Genomic DNA, 21,200 nt, shown 5'->3' on the forward strand with positions numbered 1-21,200 from the left:
CTACAGATCATTGATTGTTTTGCTTAAAAAGAAAAACATATGCACCTAGATAAAAGCGCAAACTATAAGCCTGCTGAAAACACACATAGTTGCTTGGTTTTGTTTCCTTTTTCAAATGCTACACTGAGGGGGAAAAAAGAAATTTTATAAACTAATATGTTAAGTTATCCAATTAAGTTACGATATCGACATTTATCATAACTCAATTGACAATAATAACTTTTACGTTTGTAATTTGTATGTACTTTGGAGACACAGTCACTAGACACTTAACCAAAATAAATAAATAAATAATTACAAAGGCACCCTCTGCGAAAGGGAGGATGTGCATACATTGTTGATATGTACTGTTCATTCACGATTCGGAAACCCCCTCGGTTTTGCGCATGCTTAAAGAGATTTATTTTATCAAAAAAAGAGGTGAGAGGAAAGAAGAGATTTTTACATTTAGCAAAAATGTGAACTCAAAATGTTCTTGGAAATGAGGAAAAATAACCACTCATCTTTCTGCGTGCCACCCCTCAGAGAAGTATAATCATTCGAAAAGTCCTAGTCACATACGTTATCAAGTATACTACAAATTAATAAAAATAAAAATATATCGTTAATCAAAAAAAATATTGTTTAATTAAGCTAAATTAAACTTTTAATTAACAAAAATTAACATTTTAATTAATAAATATAATTAAATTAATAAGGTATTTTAATTGCTCCAAAACAAAATATTTTTTTCTATAATATTTCTTACTTTGCCTTTTTTTAGCATCAATGGTTTATTAATATAATTAATAATAAAATTAAAGTTGTGATTAAATATTTATCACAAACCAATATACAGGATGGTTATAATTAAAGTTCCACTTTGAAATGGTCATAAAAGAAAGAAAAAAACTTGACCAAAATGTTATCAAACTTGGTAATAGTTTTAAAAAAAAAGTCATTTCTTTCCGCAAAAAAAAAAAAAAAAAAAAAAAGTTTAAAAACTCACCACCATGGGAAAATGGCGCTGTATGCAATATTGTCAAATAAACTAACACAGGAAGATATTGGTTTAAAATGTATTTAGTCGTTTCTGAAACGTTTTACAAAGCATGTTCAATGTGGCTTCCACCATTTTCTGAAACGTTTTACAAAGCATGTTCTGAAAGCAAGTTACATCGCATTAATGCATTCTCAACATTCTTAGCATATCGAGGAGGAATGTTATGCACATGTCGGTGTATCATGTCTTATTTTTTTAACAATATGCATACTGCCCCCTCCCCCCATAATGAGATTTTTTTTTTTTTTTTTTTTTTTGCGGAAAAGAAATTCCCATGCTCTCTTTTAAACTATTACCAAGTTTGATAACATTTGGTCCAGTAGTTTTTCTTTTATAACCATTTCAAAGTGGAACTTTAATTATAACCACCCTAGGAAGGTGGCAAAGGCTACTTTGTTAGGTGGCAAAGGCTACCTTTATTGTGGCTGTCTAGTCACCTACAGTCAAAACCGAATCTGGGTGTGACTGCAGCGATTAAGTGATCTTGTATTGATTTTATTTTTAATCATATGTTCGATTTAATAAAATCAGCTGTTTTCTTGTCAAATACCAAAAAAATTAATTCTTAATACCTAAAAAGGTAGTTTTAACTTGTAAAATTTCTCGAACTTTACATCATAAAGCCAAGTCACTAAAAAAATTAAAATGGTAGATACCAGATTTCAAATCTGAACTGAGGCAAGAAGATCCAAAGAGATATTTCAAAAACTAGTTGTTGCCCAGACAAAATTCAAGTTATTTCTAAGAAACAAAGATATAATCAAGTAAAGTTACCGAAGGAAGTAGTAAGATAACACATATTTCAAGAAACTCAATCTTAGAAGTTATCTAAAATATTAGCATACTTTACAGAACATGTCGTGTTCTTTCGCGAACTTTGTACCCTTGTTGAGCTGCATGCATGTAGATGCCGCAACTTCGAGATTTATTTTAAAATTAAAACTCATTAGTTTATCAAAACACCAACACAATGGTGCATAATTTTCACAAGAAATGCCTCCGAAGCAAAAAAAAAATTTAACATCCTTTTTTGAAATTAAAAAAACCGAAGAAAAATGTGTAAAAAGTAAGTTGATATATTTTTCTTTCTTTTTACTTTATCGTTTTGAAGTACAATGGAGCCACTCTTAATCAGCATAATTCGTTCTCAAATCTTACTAATAATGCGAAACATTCCACAACCGAAAATTTTTTGTTTAAAGATATTTGTTTTTGGCTACATTTCAAAGTTTGACGAAAATGAGATATAGCATTATCGCCAAATGAATTTGTAACGTGCATAGCAACTGATTCATCAGAGTGATGCTTCTCAGTATACTACGATGCAATAATTTCCCACTCTTTCATCATCTGCAGTATTTTACTGGAAAGCTATTGCTCTGTTACATCTAAATTTTTCCTTTCCAGACCAAATATCCATCGCAGCTTTTTGCTGTGACACAAAATTCAGCTCCATAAGCTCTTCGGTTGTTGCAGTTATGTTTTTCCACGAACTCATTGGCGTCGTTGCTATTCAACTCTAGCCCTATAATCTAGATCAGAGACAAAAGTTCGTAGATTAAGGTTCCACAGGTACTTGCACAACCGGCTTGAAGTCGCATTCGACAACGCTGTCCAGCCTAATCTCTAATGTAGATATAAAAGCACTTTTCAATTAAACACTCAATGCAGACTGATACAAATCAATTCACGATGTGACGTTACTGTGTCTCCTTGCCACTCGTTCTGCGAAACATTGCTGGTTAAAGCGAGTTATTTTTTAACATTTTGTTTTGCTCGTTATACAAATCATTCGTTAAGAAAGGCTTCACTGTATACAAAGCTAAAGAATTGTAATCTCAAAAAAAAAAAAAAAAAAAAAAAAAAAAATCACCGCGCCTCTTACCATGTTTTAGACCTCATCAAATTCTAATAAACTAAATTATTGGAATTTGATATTCTGATATACACAAAATGTATAGGTTTCTATCAGCTTTAATGCAAAATCCATTCAAAGGAAATCCATTTGTTCTTCTGTCCGTACCTTCCAAAAAAAAAAACCTATTTATGATAATGAACAACTACGAAACGAAGAGAGATAGATAAATAAAATTCAGTGGACAGATTTGGCATCTAAAACGTAGATACTTGTCAAATTTGAAATACAATCGGTCAAAGGGTTGAATATCTTCAGGTCTGCACTTTCACAATCATGTAAACATAATAACTAAAAAAGGGCAATTAGTTAAATATATTAAATTTGATATGTGATTTTTGTGACTATATTTATAGCTCGTATCAAGTTTTAATTTCACTTAGTAAAAAAAAAAAAAAACCTTTAAAAGACAAATTTGATTTTCGGGTATTACTAACTAAATATTAAGGATTAATTGTCGAAAAATTCGCCAATAGAAATAGATGCCAATACAATAAAATTGCTAATTTCTCTACAAAGAGCGACATTTCTTGTTTGTCAATACAATGTAAGGCATTCTGGGCCTAATCCAAGTCAACCACTTGATAAATAATCTCAACTTATATCACATGATCAGACCAGAGGTTAAGAACCATGAGTTTAAAAACTCCTTGATACATCTCTTAAATTTACAAATTATCGAATGTTCACACATTTTAGGGCAGAAAAGGGGATAACACATTTATTCGATAGTATAGAATAAAGTTTTGAGAAGATCACACCTGCTTTTATTATTTTCTCGTATACGAAATACCTCATGCAGAAGATACATATCGTATACGAAATGTAAAAGTATTGAAATAGTCTGAAAATTCGGCCTCCAGATTTTGACGGATTTCTTTTAGACTCTTGTGTTTCAAAAACTCACTTTTGGAATTATATCTGTCTGTGAACCTGATGACTGAAGCACCCTTTGAGACAGGAGCATGGAAATTGATGTTTAGATTTTACATCAAATTTGTAGATTTCAGTCAAATTTTGGATGTAATCAAATCACAATCTGTCTGATTGTTTGAGTGCAGGAACACGCGATAACTATAAAGCGCAAAGAACTAGACGGCTAAAACATGATATACAGTTTTAGCAATTAAAATATAGACCCTTGACAGATTTTAAACCAAATACGTCAAGGGATGATTGTCTGTCTAACTGTACTTTCGCATGTATGTAAGCGTAACAACTCAAAAGCACAAAGTTACAAATTGTATGCACACAGCTGGATGCATGGAATTTGGATGTGATTTTTATTAATAAAATTGTAGTTTTGTGTTAAATTTTAATGATCGATAGAAAACATCTATATTCGGTTTCCTTTACTATATTACGAAACAAAAAAAATACTCATAAGTAGAACTCTGAAAATAAAAATCTGAGCACTCGTGGCGATCACAGCCTTGCTTAAAGTCCATGTTTTTTTATGCGAAGGGGGAGAGATAGCAATCTAATTAAGGTATATGCCAGAAAGTTTCGGGAACACTATTCCAGTTGGTTTCCTCATGCGAAATTACATAATATTTTCTCAGTTTAAATACAAACATTCCTCGCAGTATCAAATTTATGTTCCATTTCGACTGCAACCAATGACATCTGACGAAGTGGGACAATCGACAGTCTTAAGGAGTAAAAATGCAGCACATAGAAAAAAAATTAATACGCGTGTATAACTTTATACATTCAAATTTGATCGCAAAACTAAATGAAAAAATATCCTGAATGTCATTTATATTTTTCAAATGACTCATCCCTTCTGGGGGCAAAAATTCATATTATAGTTTAGGTGCTGTAATGTCTGGATCTAGACTGATCAAATAACGAAGCAGAATTTCCAGACAATTCTTTATTTTACAGCCCTATATATACAAAGAACAACTTGTTCTAATCTTGGTTAAATAAATAGTTATTTATACCTGTAGTAGGAGATACAACAGTCCAAGTCGAAGGCTTTCTTGAAACTGAGTTGGTTTTCGGACTTCGAACTCGTGGGCGTAGTCCAACAGTCCGCCTGCAATTCGTTTCTTCTCTCCTCCTAAAAAAAAATCTCCGCACTTTATTTCGGCGACAATCTCCGCCTCTTAATTTACATTGGTCATTTCAGCTCTCTTTCGGCTAATCGGGGTTCAGCAATATGCTCCCTCAGCGGCACCCGTCGGTCGTGGGAAGGTCCTTTTAGAGATGCACCTTTCATAACTGACTATTCTGGAACACGGAGTTATCATAGCCCTTTCACAATGAGAAATATTTAGCATCCAGATGTTTGGACACCCTTTTCTCTTTAAAAGTACTATCAATATCTCTTGGACGAAGAATTCCCACATGTGGTCTTTCACTGTAATGGCTAATGAACAGATGCGAAACCACCCAGGTGATTAACAGCGACGACACAGCTGGCTGTAAATGTCTGGGAAACGGGGAATATTACACTAGTTACTATTCTATTCTCACCAATTGAAGAAGAGTCTTTTTCGTTAAGTTAGGTGAAGTAAGTGAGAAAGAGCATTGAAAAATCAATTTTTAGTGGTGAAAATATTGAATGAGATTACATAAAATATTCTTAATATCCGTTTTTTTAAAATAAAGCTTTTGGAATAATTTTGCGTTCTTTTCTTGAGATATAACATTCATTTTTACATTTCTTAAAAAATTTCTTGCAAAGAAACCTCATAAAATAAAATCGAATTCATAATTTGTTTTCGTAAAATTTCAAAGAATAGTTTCTCAATATATTTTGCAGTTCTTGAATTGTAAAATAAGCAATCTGTTTATTTGAAAAGATTTTACAGTTGGTTTAATGCTTTGCCTTCAAAAAAAAGTTAATGCTTCACCTTCAAAAAAGATGAAAATTTCATGTTATTTATCAGTCGAATTCAGTTTTTAAAGACTTGGTTAAAAATACAGGACATTTCTTGCATTTGGAAGTAGATGATACTTTTCTTATATTATCAGCAATATTTTATTTAAAATCATTTAATAAACTTTTAAACTAGGAGATTTTTGTTTCATATCCTGTTTTAATCAATAAGTAAATGAATATTTCTTCCAATTTGCAAAACACTTTAGAGTTTTAACTGACATACTTTTGCTTCATAGGCTTTTTTGATATCAAATTCTATGCAAAGGTTTAAAATTACAAGGCTTTTGCAACATTTTTGATAGCCTAACATAGTCACATGCTTTAAAGAACTTTTATTGAAACGAATATTATTTTAACTAATTACTTTTAATCAAAACTAATTGCTTTTGGACCAGAGTATTCGCTTAAAATAATGGCTTTCTTGATTTTTCAACAATCAATATGGTAGGTATTTATAAAAAAAATCACCTTTCGGTTTGATAAGTCTGAAAAAAATGAATTGAATGTTTTCTGTTTTTTACGCATTGTCATAGTATAAATCATAGTATGCCATGATATAAAACATACTATGATTTATACTATGACATACCATGTACATACTAGGATTTAAAAGTAGGAATGAAAACCTTACTTCGGAAGTTTATATCGAAAGAGAGTCGGCGTCCTGGCGTAGAGGTAGAGCGTCTTCCGCGTGATCTGGGCGTCCTGGGTTCGAGTCCCGGTTTGGACATGATTGTTGTTCTATCTGTGAGATGTGTGAATGTACCCTCCTGTAAAAAGGGGTTGTGCAAGCGAATGAGTGATGCGTGAGTAGCAAAGTCGTCCTCTTGGCCCTAGTTGGCGCTATTAAAAAAACAAGAGACGTTCCCCCCCACCGCTATCTACGTAACAGCGGACTTGTAAAGAAAAAGAAAGAAAGATAAGAAAAAGATGAGAAACAAAAACATGTCGAAAGAGAGCAACTTCTCATTTCAATTTTAGCAAGGGCAAAAGCATGCGAATAACATGTTTGATTACAAAAATGAAATTAGTTTGAATTTCGTTTTAGCAGTAAAAACATTATTCCAGACAGTGTGTCAACTTAAAGTTTAAAAAAAATTAAATTAGAGCAAAATTTGTAAGAAAACACAATTACTACTATTAGAAAGGCTACTATTTCCAATTTTAAGATAAAGTAAAAATCATTTTGTAAGATTATATTTCCGGAAGATATAGCTGAAAAACATCAAATGCTTGCTCAATTTTTGAAAAAAGTTGAAAAAAATTGTAGATTTGTGTTAAAAGAATACAAACAAACATTCGTCTATCTATATATTTATAGATAGATTTATTTAAAAATTAATTTTTAACCATTTTTTTTTCTTTTTTCTCTAATTTTTATTGAAAAATAAGAAATCACAAAGTGTAGTAATCAGTAATCCAAAAGTTCATGAAAATGAAACAATTTTAATCTTGAGTTTATAGAAATTCCGGTTTCCATATCAGGGGTAGACAAAGTTGACTAATCAGATCTTCAATCCGTTGGGCACACAGATAAAAGAAAATACCACAAATAAGCATACATACTTATGCGTATCTCGCAAACGGACGATAGTCATGTGATACGTCACTCCGATAATCTTTGAGGATAATCGTAATCTGAATCATCAATGAGTACACAGTGACTGAAAGGTAAAAAACTGTGGAGTTAAAGATAGCAACGCTTTTCATTAAGAACGGTGCTTTTTTTTTAAGATATCAGACTAAAAATACTTTTTTTTTTATCATTTCGTCTGCTATATGCAAGATCCGGATTTTACTGCATCTCATCGAAAATGAAATTCCATTTTAATTCTAATTTTTGTATTAAAAGATATGTTATAGATTTTATAGTTCTTGCTTTCTCGAATGCAAGTATGTAATGAAAAAGTATTATAATCGTCCAAAAACTCGAATTAAGATTTTCAAAAACCTCTACACTTCTAACCTATCCGAAATCGAAAATTATTTTCCTGAATTTTGCATGTCTGTCTGTCAACACGTTAACTCAAAAATGGTTTGAGCTAGACAGATGAAATTTTGCATTCTGTCAAACTTTATCGAAATCCAATGACGGGAATATTGCCCGTCTGTCTGTCCGAATGTGAGCGAATTCGATAATTTCAAAATGCCCAGAGCTAGATGGATGAAATTTGTATAGATCTGAATCAAATGTTGAGCGAAATCTTTCAAGCATTGACCATTTGTCTGCATTTTTGCTTGCTTGTACTTAAAAACGTAAAGACTTATGTAATGAATTATGGTACCGAGTTTGTAGCATGGAAAGAATGGAGCATAATTAACTTTTGAACTTAATTTTAATTTTCTATGAGGATTTACAGTTCTATGAAGATTTTTTTAATACAACAGTTGACATTGATTCATATTATATAATTAGAAATACATTATTACTCCTTTTTTATATCTTTTAAAAGACCGGAAGAATAGTTGTAAAACCCGGTAAAACTTAAATCGCGAAAAACCACTTAATTTAAAGAACCCGCAGAGAAATACACGACTCCCATATTTTTGGTATAATATAGTAGAGTATGGAATTTGGACTGTCACCTAGATTAGACCGATATTGTAGCCTCAATTTTATTAAATGTTTGCCTTCATAGCGTCCAGCTGTTCGCCAGTTGTCTGTCAGTATTTCATTTCAGTTAAATCTCTCTCTCTCTCTCTCTCTCTCTTTTTTTTTTTTTGCATAACTTTTTACTCATTATTCCATCAACAACATATTTTTGACTATCAAATTGTTACTGACATTAAAACTATGTTATTTTAATAGTGTTCTGTTCATTGTATACATATGCCATCCTAATGGAGTCAAGTCTTATTACATCATGGTATTATTATATGCGTAATTATAAAGTCCATTTAAACTTCATGGTACTGTCACTTCTCTATATATTCTTCATATTAACCACTTAAAATCTTTCTTCTAATTTTTCAAAAATTGAAGGGAAAATCATACTATTAAATATTTGATAGAAATGATAAATGCTATGAATTTCAGCACAACAATAAAATATATTATTGAAAATTACATAAAAAAATACCTTTTTAAAAAATTGCCAAAATTCAAGAAAAATTTGCACAGCTAAAATGACATCATCAAATCGGAAAGTTTTTAAATTTTAAAATAATGTAAAAATCATTTTTGTGCCACAATATTTTCGAAAATTATGATAGGAAATAAACGCCAAAATTTCACTTAATTCTTAATTAATTAAAATTCTCCTCCCCCGCAATAAAAAATCTCTTCTACACGCATTCATCTTTATTAGTAATAAGGATTTGATTTATTAAATAAATATTATCATTACAGAGGAAACACAAGCATGCACACATTACAACATTCAAATAATAAAAATACATTTTGAATAAATAAATAAAATAAAACTGAAACGTAAAATGATTCATTATTAAAATATATCGGTACTTAAAAGTTTTAAAAAGAGGAATTCGATGTTTCTGATATACAGGGTGTTCATTAATTATTGTCGGGGTTTCCGTACCTCATAACTTTCGAATAAAAAATATTACGCAAAAAACCGATTACGTATTCGTAAATTACAACTCAAAAAATTTTATTAATGATATTAAAGTGCAAAGCTTGCCCAATTTGCACTTTGTAGGCATTCAGCTGAAGGCGATTATGTATTCGTAAATTACAACTCAAAGAATTTTATTAATGATATTAGAAAGATTAATGAATTTGCACATGACTGCCCTTCGTGGCTCGTCACGCATCGGGACGAAATTAATGAACATTGTGTACAAGGCGATTATGTATTCGTAAATTACAACCCAAAGAATTTTATTAATGATATTAGAAAGATTAATGAATTTGCACATGACTGCCCTTCGTGTCTCGTAACGCATCGAGACGAAATTCGATTTCCCTCCAAGTGTTCTCCAGTATTTGTGGGGTAATATTTTGGATCGCAGTAACAATTCTGCGCTTCAGTTCATCAAGGGATGGCACAGGGGTCTTGTACACAATGTTCTTGACAAACCCCCATAGAAAGAAGTCCAGCAGTGTTATATCTGGTTATCTCGGAAGCCATAGGATTGGTCCACTTCTTCGCATTGTTGCCACGTAAAATTCTTTGAGTTGTAATTTACGAATACATAATCGCCTTCAGCTGAATGCCTACAAAGTGCAAATTGTGCAAGCTTTACACTTTAATATCATTAATAAAATTCTTTGAGTTGTAATTTACGAATACGTAATCGGTTTTTTGCGTAATATTTTTTATTCGAAAGTTATGAGGTACAGAAACCCCGACAATAATTAATGAACACCCTGTATATCCGACAAAGAAATATTGAAGCAGACGATGTTTTCGTTAAAGAAAGTCTTTGAAGGTCAAATCAAAATTATCTGCACCTACGTATGATCATTCCTTTTAACGGATTCTCGATTCAAAATAATAAAAGGAAAAAGAAGCAATAAAAAGAATGTACTTAAGAAAATAAAAGTCTTTGCTCATTCTGTTGCAGAATTATGAGCTGAAACAGCTGCCTCAAGTTTCAATATCGGCAATCTGCCAAAAAGATCGACAAACTCTTCGGTTAAGATGGAATTCAATGCCAAGGTGACACATTTTTGAAAAAAAAAAAATCAATCGTGACTTGTTTTCGCTTTTTTTCTCAATCGGTTTTTCGTTGCTGTGACGTGACAAAGAAAATAAGAAATACGATCACTGGTTCATAAAACCATGATAAATCAAGAATTGAAGCCATTCAAAGACAAATAAAAAGAACAGTAGTAAACGAACAGAAGTTGAAATGAAAGTCAGTAAGATTTTGGTTCTAAGAGAGATATTACACCTATTACGCTTTAATAAATGTTTGAAAATTTCATAGTCACTGATTAAATAGAATTTATAAAAGCAGTTAACATTTCTTAATTTAGTGATATTTCTTGTGGAGGAAAAACCTTAAGACCTAATGATGGACCTAAGAACTAATTATTGAAACAAAATACGGAAAATATTCTGATTGTACAAAAACAAATGTAATTCATTTTTATACATATTTATATACTAGTCGCATTTGGCGACCAGCTGGTTCGCCAGAAATAATGCTCTCTAAAATTGTCAATTAAATATTTATGTACACTAATCTCTTAACACGTGCTGAACATTACACTTTCCTTGATTTAGTTAGGGGGGTTAACTTACTCTTTAACTTACTTACTCTAACTTACTCTTTCAATATGAGTTTTTGTCAATGGGGTAGCAACGCGCTGATAAAAGCTAATTTTTTTCCATGCACTCACAACGTGCTAGTACAGGTTAGAATTTATTTTCATTTTGTGCGAAATAAATTGTTGGGAAATATAAAAATATTTTTTTTAAATTCATTAAAAATATAAAAATTTATAAGTTAAAACATTAATATCATTGAAAAGATTTTTTTTGAGCTTTAAGAAGATGTAAAAATCAGTTATATACTATAATATTTTTGGAAAGTAATGCGGGAAAACACCGAAATTTCGCTTAAATTTCAATTAATTAAAATTTAATTAAAAAATTACAAAAATCGCTCCAATGTGCACATTTCCGATATATATGTGCTAAATTTGTAGCTGTAGATCAAATGGTCTGGCCTGTAGAGCATCAATACCCTCCCCCCCGCCACACACACGTTCATCTTTATTATAAGCATAATTAATTTATAAATGCAAAAATTATTGTTACAAAATGATTAAATATTAGATGCATATTATAAACAAATGGTAATTACAATAATATTACAGTTATTACAACTAATGTTATAATTGTAATAATATTTATTTAGTTATTATTAACTTGTAAAATTATTATTACTAAAGTAATTAATACTAGAAAATGTAGAAATAATGAAATAGTATTGTTCTACAATTAAATGGCAAAAATATACTGTCAATACAAAAATACAATGTATTTCATTCATCATTATCATGTAAATGCATCCGTGTAAATACAAATTATGCAATTGATATATAAAAAAAGGTATTTTGGTGCAAATTATGTAAAGTTGCTAAATTTAGTGGATTAAAATATATTTTAAAAACTTGGTTCCTAACACTAAATGGTTGTGAGCAGGGGCGATGCCAGTGTAGGGGGGGGGGAGTCCGAGAAACCCTTTCCAGCCTCCTAACGAGAATGTTGTGCACTCCTACCGGGGGAAAAACAATTTGTTGCGGGGGATTTTATTCCAAAAGGAATTTTAATTTACTGGAAATTTTTCTTTATTACTCCAGAGAAATTGCGAAATTTACTGCGCACACATCGATAGAGGAGTCAGGACATTGCTAGGCATAAACTTTGACACCACAATCACCAAAAATTTTGAAGACAGAAGATGTCGTTGCTTCGGGTCAATTGTATAGCAATAGATCACAAGATATAAGATTCTATTAAAAAAAAAAAAAAAAAAAAAACACGATTTAAAAAAAAAAAAACAGAAATGCTAGATGCATTTAAACCGAAAACATTAACAGCAAATTCTCTTCAATCCGGCACTTGTCACTCCGACCCTCTCACTAGCCCATCGCACCTGTTATAATGTGTTATTTGGTGATGAGACATTTTCTCTTGTAAAAATTTGAACTCTCCCTCTTCTTGGCACAAGAATCTTATTCAATACCTTTACATATTTTATCTCGTTTCCCAATGAAGAAAAGTTTCACTGTATAATTTAGTGCAGCGAATTACATTCGGTGGTCCGTGTGAGCCTCGGGATTGATCCAAGGATGGGGTGGGGGGTAGCACATATAAAAAAAGTACGTAACAGGTAGGCGCACAATAAAAGTGCCTTAACCCTTTATTTACCGATAGTAATTTAAAGTACCATTTAAATCAGCCTGATATCCACACAATATGACTGTTTTTTTCGAACACGAAAGATTTGAAAGAACTCGTAGAATCTTTTTCTAATTTAAAGCAGTAGATATCGCCTAAAAATTACATTAAAAGGCAGTTATTAATTAAAGACTTTTAATGTTATTTTAAAGTCTTTAATCAATAAAGGATTAAATTAATTAAAAGAGTTAATTAAATTAATTAAAAAGATTTTTTTTTCCTGCGTTTATTCTGTACCAAAACTTAACTAAAGGTTCAAAAATAAGTTAGAAAAAATTAATGGTAAAGTAATTCGGTAAATAAAGGATTAAAACACACTTTTTTAGCACCTAATTTCCACACTTTTCGCAGAGGGAGAGGGAATTCCCACAATCCTGTTTGCCTGGGGGTGTTTCGTACCCTTCCGAAAAATTCGTCCTCTCCCCTCAAGTCGGGAGTGTGTGTAGTCCTCAACAAGACAATGACAATGAGGGGAGGGTTTTTTGGAAGCACGTAGACGCTGTAGTCTTTCGTCAACTGTTCGGCTGGGATAAATGGGATAGTGGCAAAACAATATAATCTGAGCATGCTACACATTTACGAAATTGTAGACGCATTTTACGAAATGAATAGATTGATAAAAATTATATGCACTCTACTAGAGTCAACAAGTGCTTGCGAAAGAAATGTCATTTCATTTCAAATTGTTAAAAATTATATGCGCGCAGTCATAGTTCAGAAAAGGTTTCAAAAATCTCGTAATCTTTGGAGGGGATAATAGCAGGCCAAGAAAATAGATATATTCAAAAATCCGATATATATTGTGTTTCTGTTGCATCATATAATAGAAACACTTGACAAAATACATTTTAAAAGTCGAATTCAGATGTAATAATGTCATTGGGATCTACTCTCACTAAGAGTTGGTTGATTATATTTTCAATAAAATATATCAACTTTGCCCGTTTGCCAGTAAATCTGTTTTGTGATATCATATTTATTAAAATTTAAAACCCCTCGTTTTTTATAATGTGAAATGTACCAGTGGATATCTAAGAATACACCCAAAAGTGCACTTTTTTATTTGAAAAACTTTAAAATTCAATATTTATTTCTCGCATTTAAATATGTCGCGAAAAAGCTAAAATGTTGTTTAGAAGGAGGGGAAAGGCTAGTGACGAAATAACGAATGTTTTTACGATTGAATGGATCGATAATTTTACCGTCAAATTCTGTTTTTATATTTTATTTGAGCCAGAGTTAATTCAAAATGGCTTTAATTAAGTAAACAGAATTATTTGATTTGAGACTAACTTTATGAGTGCTGGGTACAATTATATATTTTGAAATAAATACAAGTATAATAAGCCACACAGAAAAAAAAAAGACATTCCTTTATAAAATTTGGAAGTAACGGACTATTCGAACATTTGAGATCATCATTACATCGCCCCCCCCCCCTTAAGTACAGCAATTGGTCCTTCTACCACTGGGCAGACCCTGTCCCCCCACCCTCCCTGTCTGGACAACCATTATCTACCCTCGAGCCCTATTCCGATATGAGAATCACTCGTTTTAACGAATAATAATTAGCAAATATTATTCGAATTAATAGGACATATGGTTTCATTAATTGACCTATATCATAGTACGTATCTTTTTCCCTTATCAAAAATTATGCACTTCAGAAAAAATATACATAAAACGCAGCGATTAAAGACAACACCTTGGCAACAATGTTCTAAGAATGCAGTTAGCAAATTAAATACAAATAAATTCTGAACTTAAAAGAATTTAGGCACAAATATTGATTTGTCAAAAACTTAAGTACGCTGCAACAAGCTCGATGCGAGATCATATAAAAATAAGAACTTTTTTTTGTAGCAATACATTTTATGATTATAATATTGCCATAAATATATTAAATCATTTTTGTGGTTTTGCCATATTATATAAACAAATACTTTTACCAAATTATCAAAATATAAAATATATTCTTAGTTAAAAATATATAGAACATCGTAATATAATCTACTTTAAAAATTAACAAATAAATTTATTTTATCATTTTTCCTAGAAAATAAGAATAAATTTTAAGAAAACCTATGGCATCATAAGCGAAATAGATGGAAGAAAAATCAGCCATTAATGTTTAGAACAAGTGAAACTTTTAATAATGGAAATAACGATTGGCGATAATTTCTGCTCTTTATTTTAACAATCTATCTTGGCGCCTAAAATTGCCCGCGCTTTTTTTTACGGCAGCCCTCTTTAAAAGAATTATAAAGAGTCACGTGAGGTGAATTTGTAGCTCGCAATGCATTGTGGGTAACCCTCCTCGGAATTCGACGCCTTGCTTCCGAGTTGGAGGACTATTCACCCGGAACAAAAGGGGACACTTGCTTATTGCAAGACTAGACAGGTGGGGTTAAGATCTTAGTAGGGGGTGGGGAAGAAACTGTTCTAGAAGTTCAAAGGTGTGTAATGCAATCGCCATTTTTTTTCCATGCACAGTGCGAACAAAAATGAGGCGTATTTTTTCACTTTTTATTCTCGAATTTTGTACAAGGTTAGTTAAAAAAAATCTTAAATTTTATATTAGATGTTTAATTGAACGAAGATTTTTTTTTTTTTTTTTCTGTGTGAATCGCGAATATTTAATAAAGGAAGCTTGACAGAATTTCTTACAATCATTTCCGAATCGTTACTATTTGAGTTGCAGAAGTAAGTTAAAAAAAATTGAACTAAATAAAAATAATTATTTGAAACACTGACTAGCAACTGAAAAAAAATGAAATAAATGAAGAAACAGGCAAAATAATAATAATAATAAGTTTATCTTTAAATAAATTAATTTAAATTAAATTTTATTAATAATTTTTAATATTGGCTATTATATATACTTAAGCCTTGATAAATCGGGACATTTATTCGAATTCAGAACAAATTTTTATTCATAGTCATAAGCAATTTGGAGGCGTTCCATCTCAACTTATTATTAATTGATATGGATCTATTTAGAAGATAACAAAATGAAATGTTAATCTCAGGAACAGAGGCTGAGATAAATAAAAAGCCTATCTTCAAAAACACACACACCAAATACTACAATTTTGTGTAAATTGTAGTTATCTGTTTAAGTAATGAAATCTTGGAATACTTATTTTTATTCTTCTGGTCACTTACAACAAATCAAATGCGAACATATTTGGAAATTTTAAATCAATAATTTTTAACCAATTTTTAAAAAATAATATTTGTGACAAAAGAAAAACTTTAGATTTTCAAACGCACGTAATAAAATTACTATCCTCAATTTCATGATAGTTAAAACTTGGATGTCAAACTGTTCTTATGAGGGAAAAAAAAAAAAAAAAAAAAAAAAAGAAGAAGAAGAAGAAGGAAAGAAAAAGAATGTAAACCAATTCATTGAACCAAAGAATACTTTATTAAAACATCAAGTTTTTTTTTTTTTTTCTTTTTTGAGCTGTTACTAGCAGAACAAAATATAAGAATGAAATATTCTTGATGAATCTGAACACAAAACAGATTAATATCTAAAAATATAAAATTCATAGAAATCTAATATTTGACGACATTTTCAAATTTATTTTTTGAATTGTATTGCTATTCAATTTAATTCTGATTGATAATGATTTAATTCTGAATGCTGTTTAATTTAATTCTTATTGAATCCATCTATATTTATTTAAAAACTACATTTTCGAAATCTCTTAAGAGGAATAAGTAACAATAAATTATCGTGTCAATTTTATTTTTAAAAACACGTTAGTTTTATCGCGTAATATAGACAATTTTTTATCGATTGCAGTCACTAATTAAAACTATATGAATACATTCAATTCAATAATTAGCTAATTGCATACTATGTTTTGTAAATTTTTTCTATGTTATATGTTAAATATATGAAGTCAAATGAAACAACATTCTTAATTTGTTTGTTTTTAAAATGAGAATTCCATAATACACTTTACCAGACTCATAAAGGAAACAGCTTTAATATATTATCGTTTGGAACTTCATATTGTTTCAAAATATTTAATTCAACATATGCATAGCTGTTTGTTTTTTTTAATAACTGTTTAAAAAATATAGCTATAGATTTTTTGTATTCTAAACAATGCAACAATTACTTATTTATTTTTTACAACTCGTAACATTTTTTATACTGTAAGACTAAACAATTTTTCATCTCTTTCAAACACTAAATACTCAGAATTTAAAATCGTCTGTTTCAGTATCCACGTTTCTTATTGGCTGTCACGAATCCCAGCCTTTTTACTCTCTTCTTCACAATACCGGGAATTAGGAAGTAAAGGTGGGTCGAGCGAAGAATTTTAGGAACCACGAGGTCAAGAGTAATATGGAAGTAGCCAATAAGAAATGGCTAAATGAGGTTAGTAGTGCCATGAAGAATTGTTATGGAATTTTTGTTGTAAGCGTTGCAACACGGAACTAGTCTGCTGAGTGTAATCGGAAAAGGATCTCATTATGTCGCAAGAGTGATTAGGATCTAATGTATTCCGTACTACCTATCTTTCTCACATTTTATTTTTCAACAAATTTTATTTTTATCCAGATGATTTAAATTTTACTTTTAGATAATAAGCTTACAATAAATCAAGCTTTATTTATTATTTTAGATTTCGTTCTCATTAATTTATTTCATTGAAAGTGAAGTTTTGGGGTTAGAAATCGCTTTTAAGATTATAAGTATATGGAAATAAAGTATTAATCCTCGGAGAGCTTATTAAGATTCTTTACAATCCATGAATCTTTCTATCCTTGTTAAACTGTTTCTTATCTCCAAGGCATGTTAATATTCATACATCAAATTCTAATACTATAAATGAATAAAAAAACATTATCTGTTTTAAAATGTTTTGTAGATCAAACTAAACTTTCAATTATTTTTAAAACGCAAACTAAATTTACGCTAACCCTAATTCAGGTGAGATTTATACTAACCCTACTTCAGGTGAATTTTGGTGACACCAAAACACACACACGAAAAAAAAATTTTAAAAAATGGGAATTTAAACTCTGTTAATGTTTTTTATAATTCAATATTTTAACAGAAGAATTACTTATCTAATTAAAAATAAATTTTCCTACTAATTTAACAGAAAATGTAAAACCAAAGTGAAGAAATCCACTTTGATTAAATTATTTAATGAGTTTGATTCATAGACTGTTAAAAAAGGAGATTTTTTTTTTATCAAAGAATATTTAAAAATAAAGAATACTGAATCATTTATTAGTAAATATTTTGTCTTAATTATATTATATTATAATTACATCTTATTCTTTTTTTGCTTAACAGGATTAAACAGTGGATTATACAGGTATGTATGAGGTTCCTCTTTAAATAAATTAATCAATTAATTTCACATTTCAACGCAATTTTAATGTGCTAATGATTTATTTTATCATTACTTAATGAACCGAAAGAAAAATTTATTAAATTGTAATTATATATTATTACTCCAGACTGTCCCACCATCCACATTTGTAAACAATATTATAGGGACAGATTCTTGGCGTTTACTAATATTCTAATAATAAAGTGAGTATAATGTGACACATAAGGCCTTACAAATTATAACTGGTGATGTATTAATATTACTGAAATGTTTTATAATTCACAGAATTTATATTTTATGAACTTATTTAGTTAGAACTAGAAAAAATAAAACCTCAATCAATCCACTTATGTACGATTTTCTCTCAGTCTAGTGGCCTTAGGCTGCTGCCTATTTTGCCTAGTCGAAAATCTGCTTCTAGAATGAAACAGGAATTGAAAAGAACACACCTTGAAAAGAATTTATTAAAAAGTTTCTCGTCCTATTAAAACGAATAAAGTCAATTTAATTATTAAAAATGATTAGTTCTATATAGAAACCAGGGGGAGTGTAAGTGTCTCTTTTAAACTTTTTAACATACTCTCTAATAAAGATAATGCCTTGCATGCATTGGCGAACAAATTTGGCACTTTTAATAAATCTATCGTGTAATCTTTGGCGATTAATGGCGAAAATCAAATTTATGTTTTAGACGGGTGTTTCCCATACGATTGAAACAAAAATTTGTCACAAAACTATTCTTGCAATCAAATGCCATACCAAATTTGACATATTTAAGTCAATGTGTTTTTCAGTTATCATGCTTACAAGTTTCTGAAAGTACAGATCGACAGACAGTCAATCGGACTCGGCACAAACTTTGATAAATGTCCAAACTATAGATGCCAAATCTGTGTACTGAATTTTTATATATCTATCTCTTTTCATTTTGTGATTATCGTGTTAAGTTATATTCGAACAACTGGACAGACAGACAGCTCAAAAAATATATAAATATAAAGACGGGTACCAAATTTCATCCATCTAGCTCAAATCGTTTTTGAGTTATATTTGTCACTGACAGACGGACGAGCATTTTTAATCGTAATCGTAATTCAAAAAATCGTATTGGATGTCTGGAAGGATGAGGAAGGAGATTCATACGCGTTTATCAGGAAATCTATAAGCGTTAGAGTAATGAGGGTGAGAAAGATCAGAAGAGAACGAAATTTAGAAGAGTTTTCTAATGAGGTGTCACAAGCGCGGGTTCCAAAGCAGTCGAATTGAAAATGGAAGATTATTTTTCAACTTATAGGTTTGAAAAATTTTCAGCTATGGAAAATTCTCCATTAAAAGAGCTGATAATTATGTAAAGGCGACAATTTGAATAATCTTTGTATTTTTAATTCTACGAGAATTGTCGCAGACATGAAAAATCTAAACTCCCCACTTCCATTTCCTTCTAACTGGATGGCCCATCTACGAACTCGGACGACATTTTTCTCCTCTTTTTAGCTTATTGGTCAAAAACTGTATCAAGATTACTCTATATGACTCAGGGGGTTTGAAACTATTATAGGAAAAAGATATGCAGAAAATTTTTATTCCATTCCTCTAAAATTTTGGCTCAGTAACATTTGTAATTCTAAATAATGCGTAAATATTACATATAATGTCTAAGCATAGCCGGTCTTTTCTATGAAGAGGCCCGGAAACAAAAAACAAAACAAAAAAAAAACATTTGAAGCCCTAAATTTTTTGCAAAGTAATATATATATATATGTATATATATATATATATATATATATATATATATATATATATATATATATATATATGTAATGATATTTTAATTCTAATTTCAATTTAATTAATTTCCAAGATTTTATCTTAATTTAGCCCATAATAACTTCATTCTAAAAATATTCTCTTATTTCGTGATCCAATTCCACTTTCGGTTTAATTAATTCCTTTGTAAAAATAATGCGCCATCAGCACTACGTATCAAATGAAAGTGATACTTTAGTTGCCCTTGTCAGAGTTCAGCATATGTATTCCATTGGCCCGTGGCCAGAAGTCCTATGTTATATAAGACAAGTGATCATTTGTTCGACCTTTATTTCTCTCTTCTTTACTTCTGCTTTTGTGCCGCATGCGTCTGCTTGTAAATAAATTGCTTTTCCGAGATGGATATTAAAGAGAATTAAAAATACAACGTCTCGTCTACAAACCTACATATTATTTCAACCAAAATAATATTATATATATATATATAACTATTGCATGTTTATTTAATGCATTATTTTGTTTTTGCTATTAATTACTTCCGGAAAATAAATTCTTTTTCGATGCTTGATATAGCAAGTGCATTTAAGCGTTACGTTCACATGCTTGTCCGAAGACAATTCTTTATTAATTTAAACTTACTGAAAGAACGCTTAGCATTTATTATAGTAACTGTCAAAGTAAAGAAAAGTTTTATATGCTATAAATCATCTTAAAAATAAAAAATAAATTATCTTTCAGTGATGCCAGATATTTTGGCGCATAATAATTAATTTTTAATTCATTTTTTTAACAATATTTTAAGCATATTTTACGACAATATTGATGAGAAGTTCAAATCGTTTTATTTGCTTCCATTTATATATAATAATTTTATTAATAGCATTATATTATTAAAATTAATATTGCATACACATTTTTTTTCCGGACAGTAAATATGAAGATTCGTCTTATTATTCGATACTGAATTGGCAACAGTATGAGGCCCGCTTATAGTCAAATTTTCAAATATTATAGTAATAACAGCTAAATTTTAAATTTAGAAGTAAGCAATGATGAATGTTTTTTAACTTTCGCACACTTTTAAATACTTTTATAGTATCATTCTTTTAGCTTGACGCTTTGCTTTTTTATTGTAGTATGATGATTTTATTTTTATCATTAAATAAGAGAAGTTTTTATTGCATAAACTTATTATATAATACTTAAATCATGAAAAGAATTCAGTGTATGAAAAAAACTTCAAAAATGAATGATTCATTTCCTGTTCTTATATTTTTTTACAAACTCTTCGATTCAGCAAGGATTACGGAATAAATGGAGGGTTAATCATTTCCTCAATCAAAGTACT

General features: G+C 30.1%; 1 protein-coding gene across 1 annotated transcript in view; it reads left to right on the forward strand.

Annotated features, from left to right (window-relative positions):
• Positions 1 to 2,034: 2,034 nt before the first annotated feature.
• The window catches only part of LOC129988889 (uncharacterized), a 48,799-nt gene continuing 29,633 nt past the window's right edge, over positions 2,035 to 21,200 (forward strand). The window contains exon 1 of the mRNA XM_056097173.1: positions 2,035 to 2,108. Within this exon, the coding sequence (XP_055953148.1) occupies positions 2,036 to 2,108 (73 nt within the window). The 5' untranslated portion in view covers position 2,035. The remainder of the gene's footprint in view (positions 2,109 to 21,200) is intronic.

This window comes from Argiope bruennichi, chromosome 10, assembly GCF_947563725.1.
Source record: "Argiope bruennichi chromosome 10, qqArgBrue1.1, whole genome shotgun sequence".
Classification (NCBI taxonomy): Eukaryota; Metazoa; Arthropoda; class Arachnida; order Araneae; family Araneidae; genus Argiope; species Argiope bruennichi.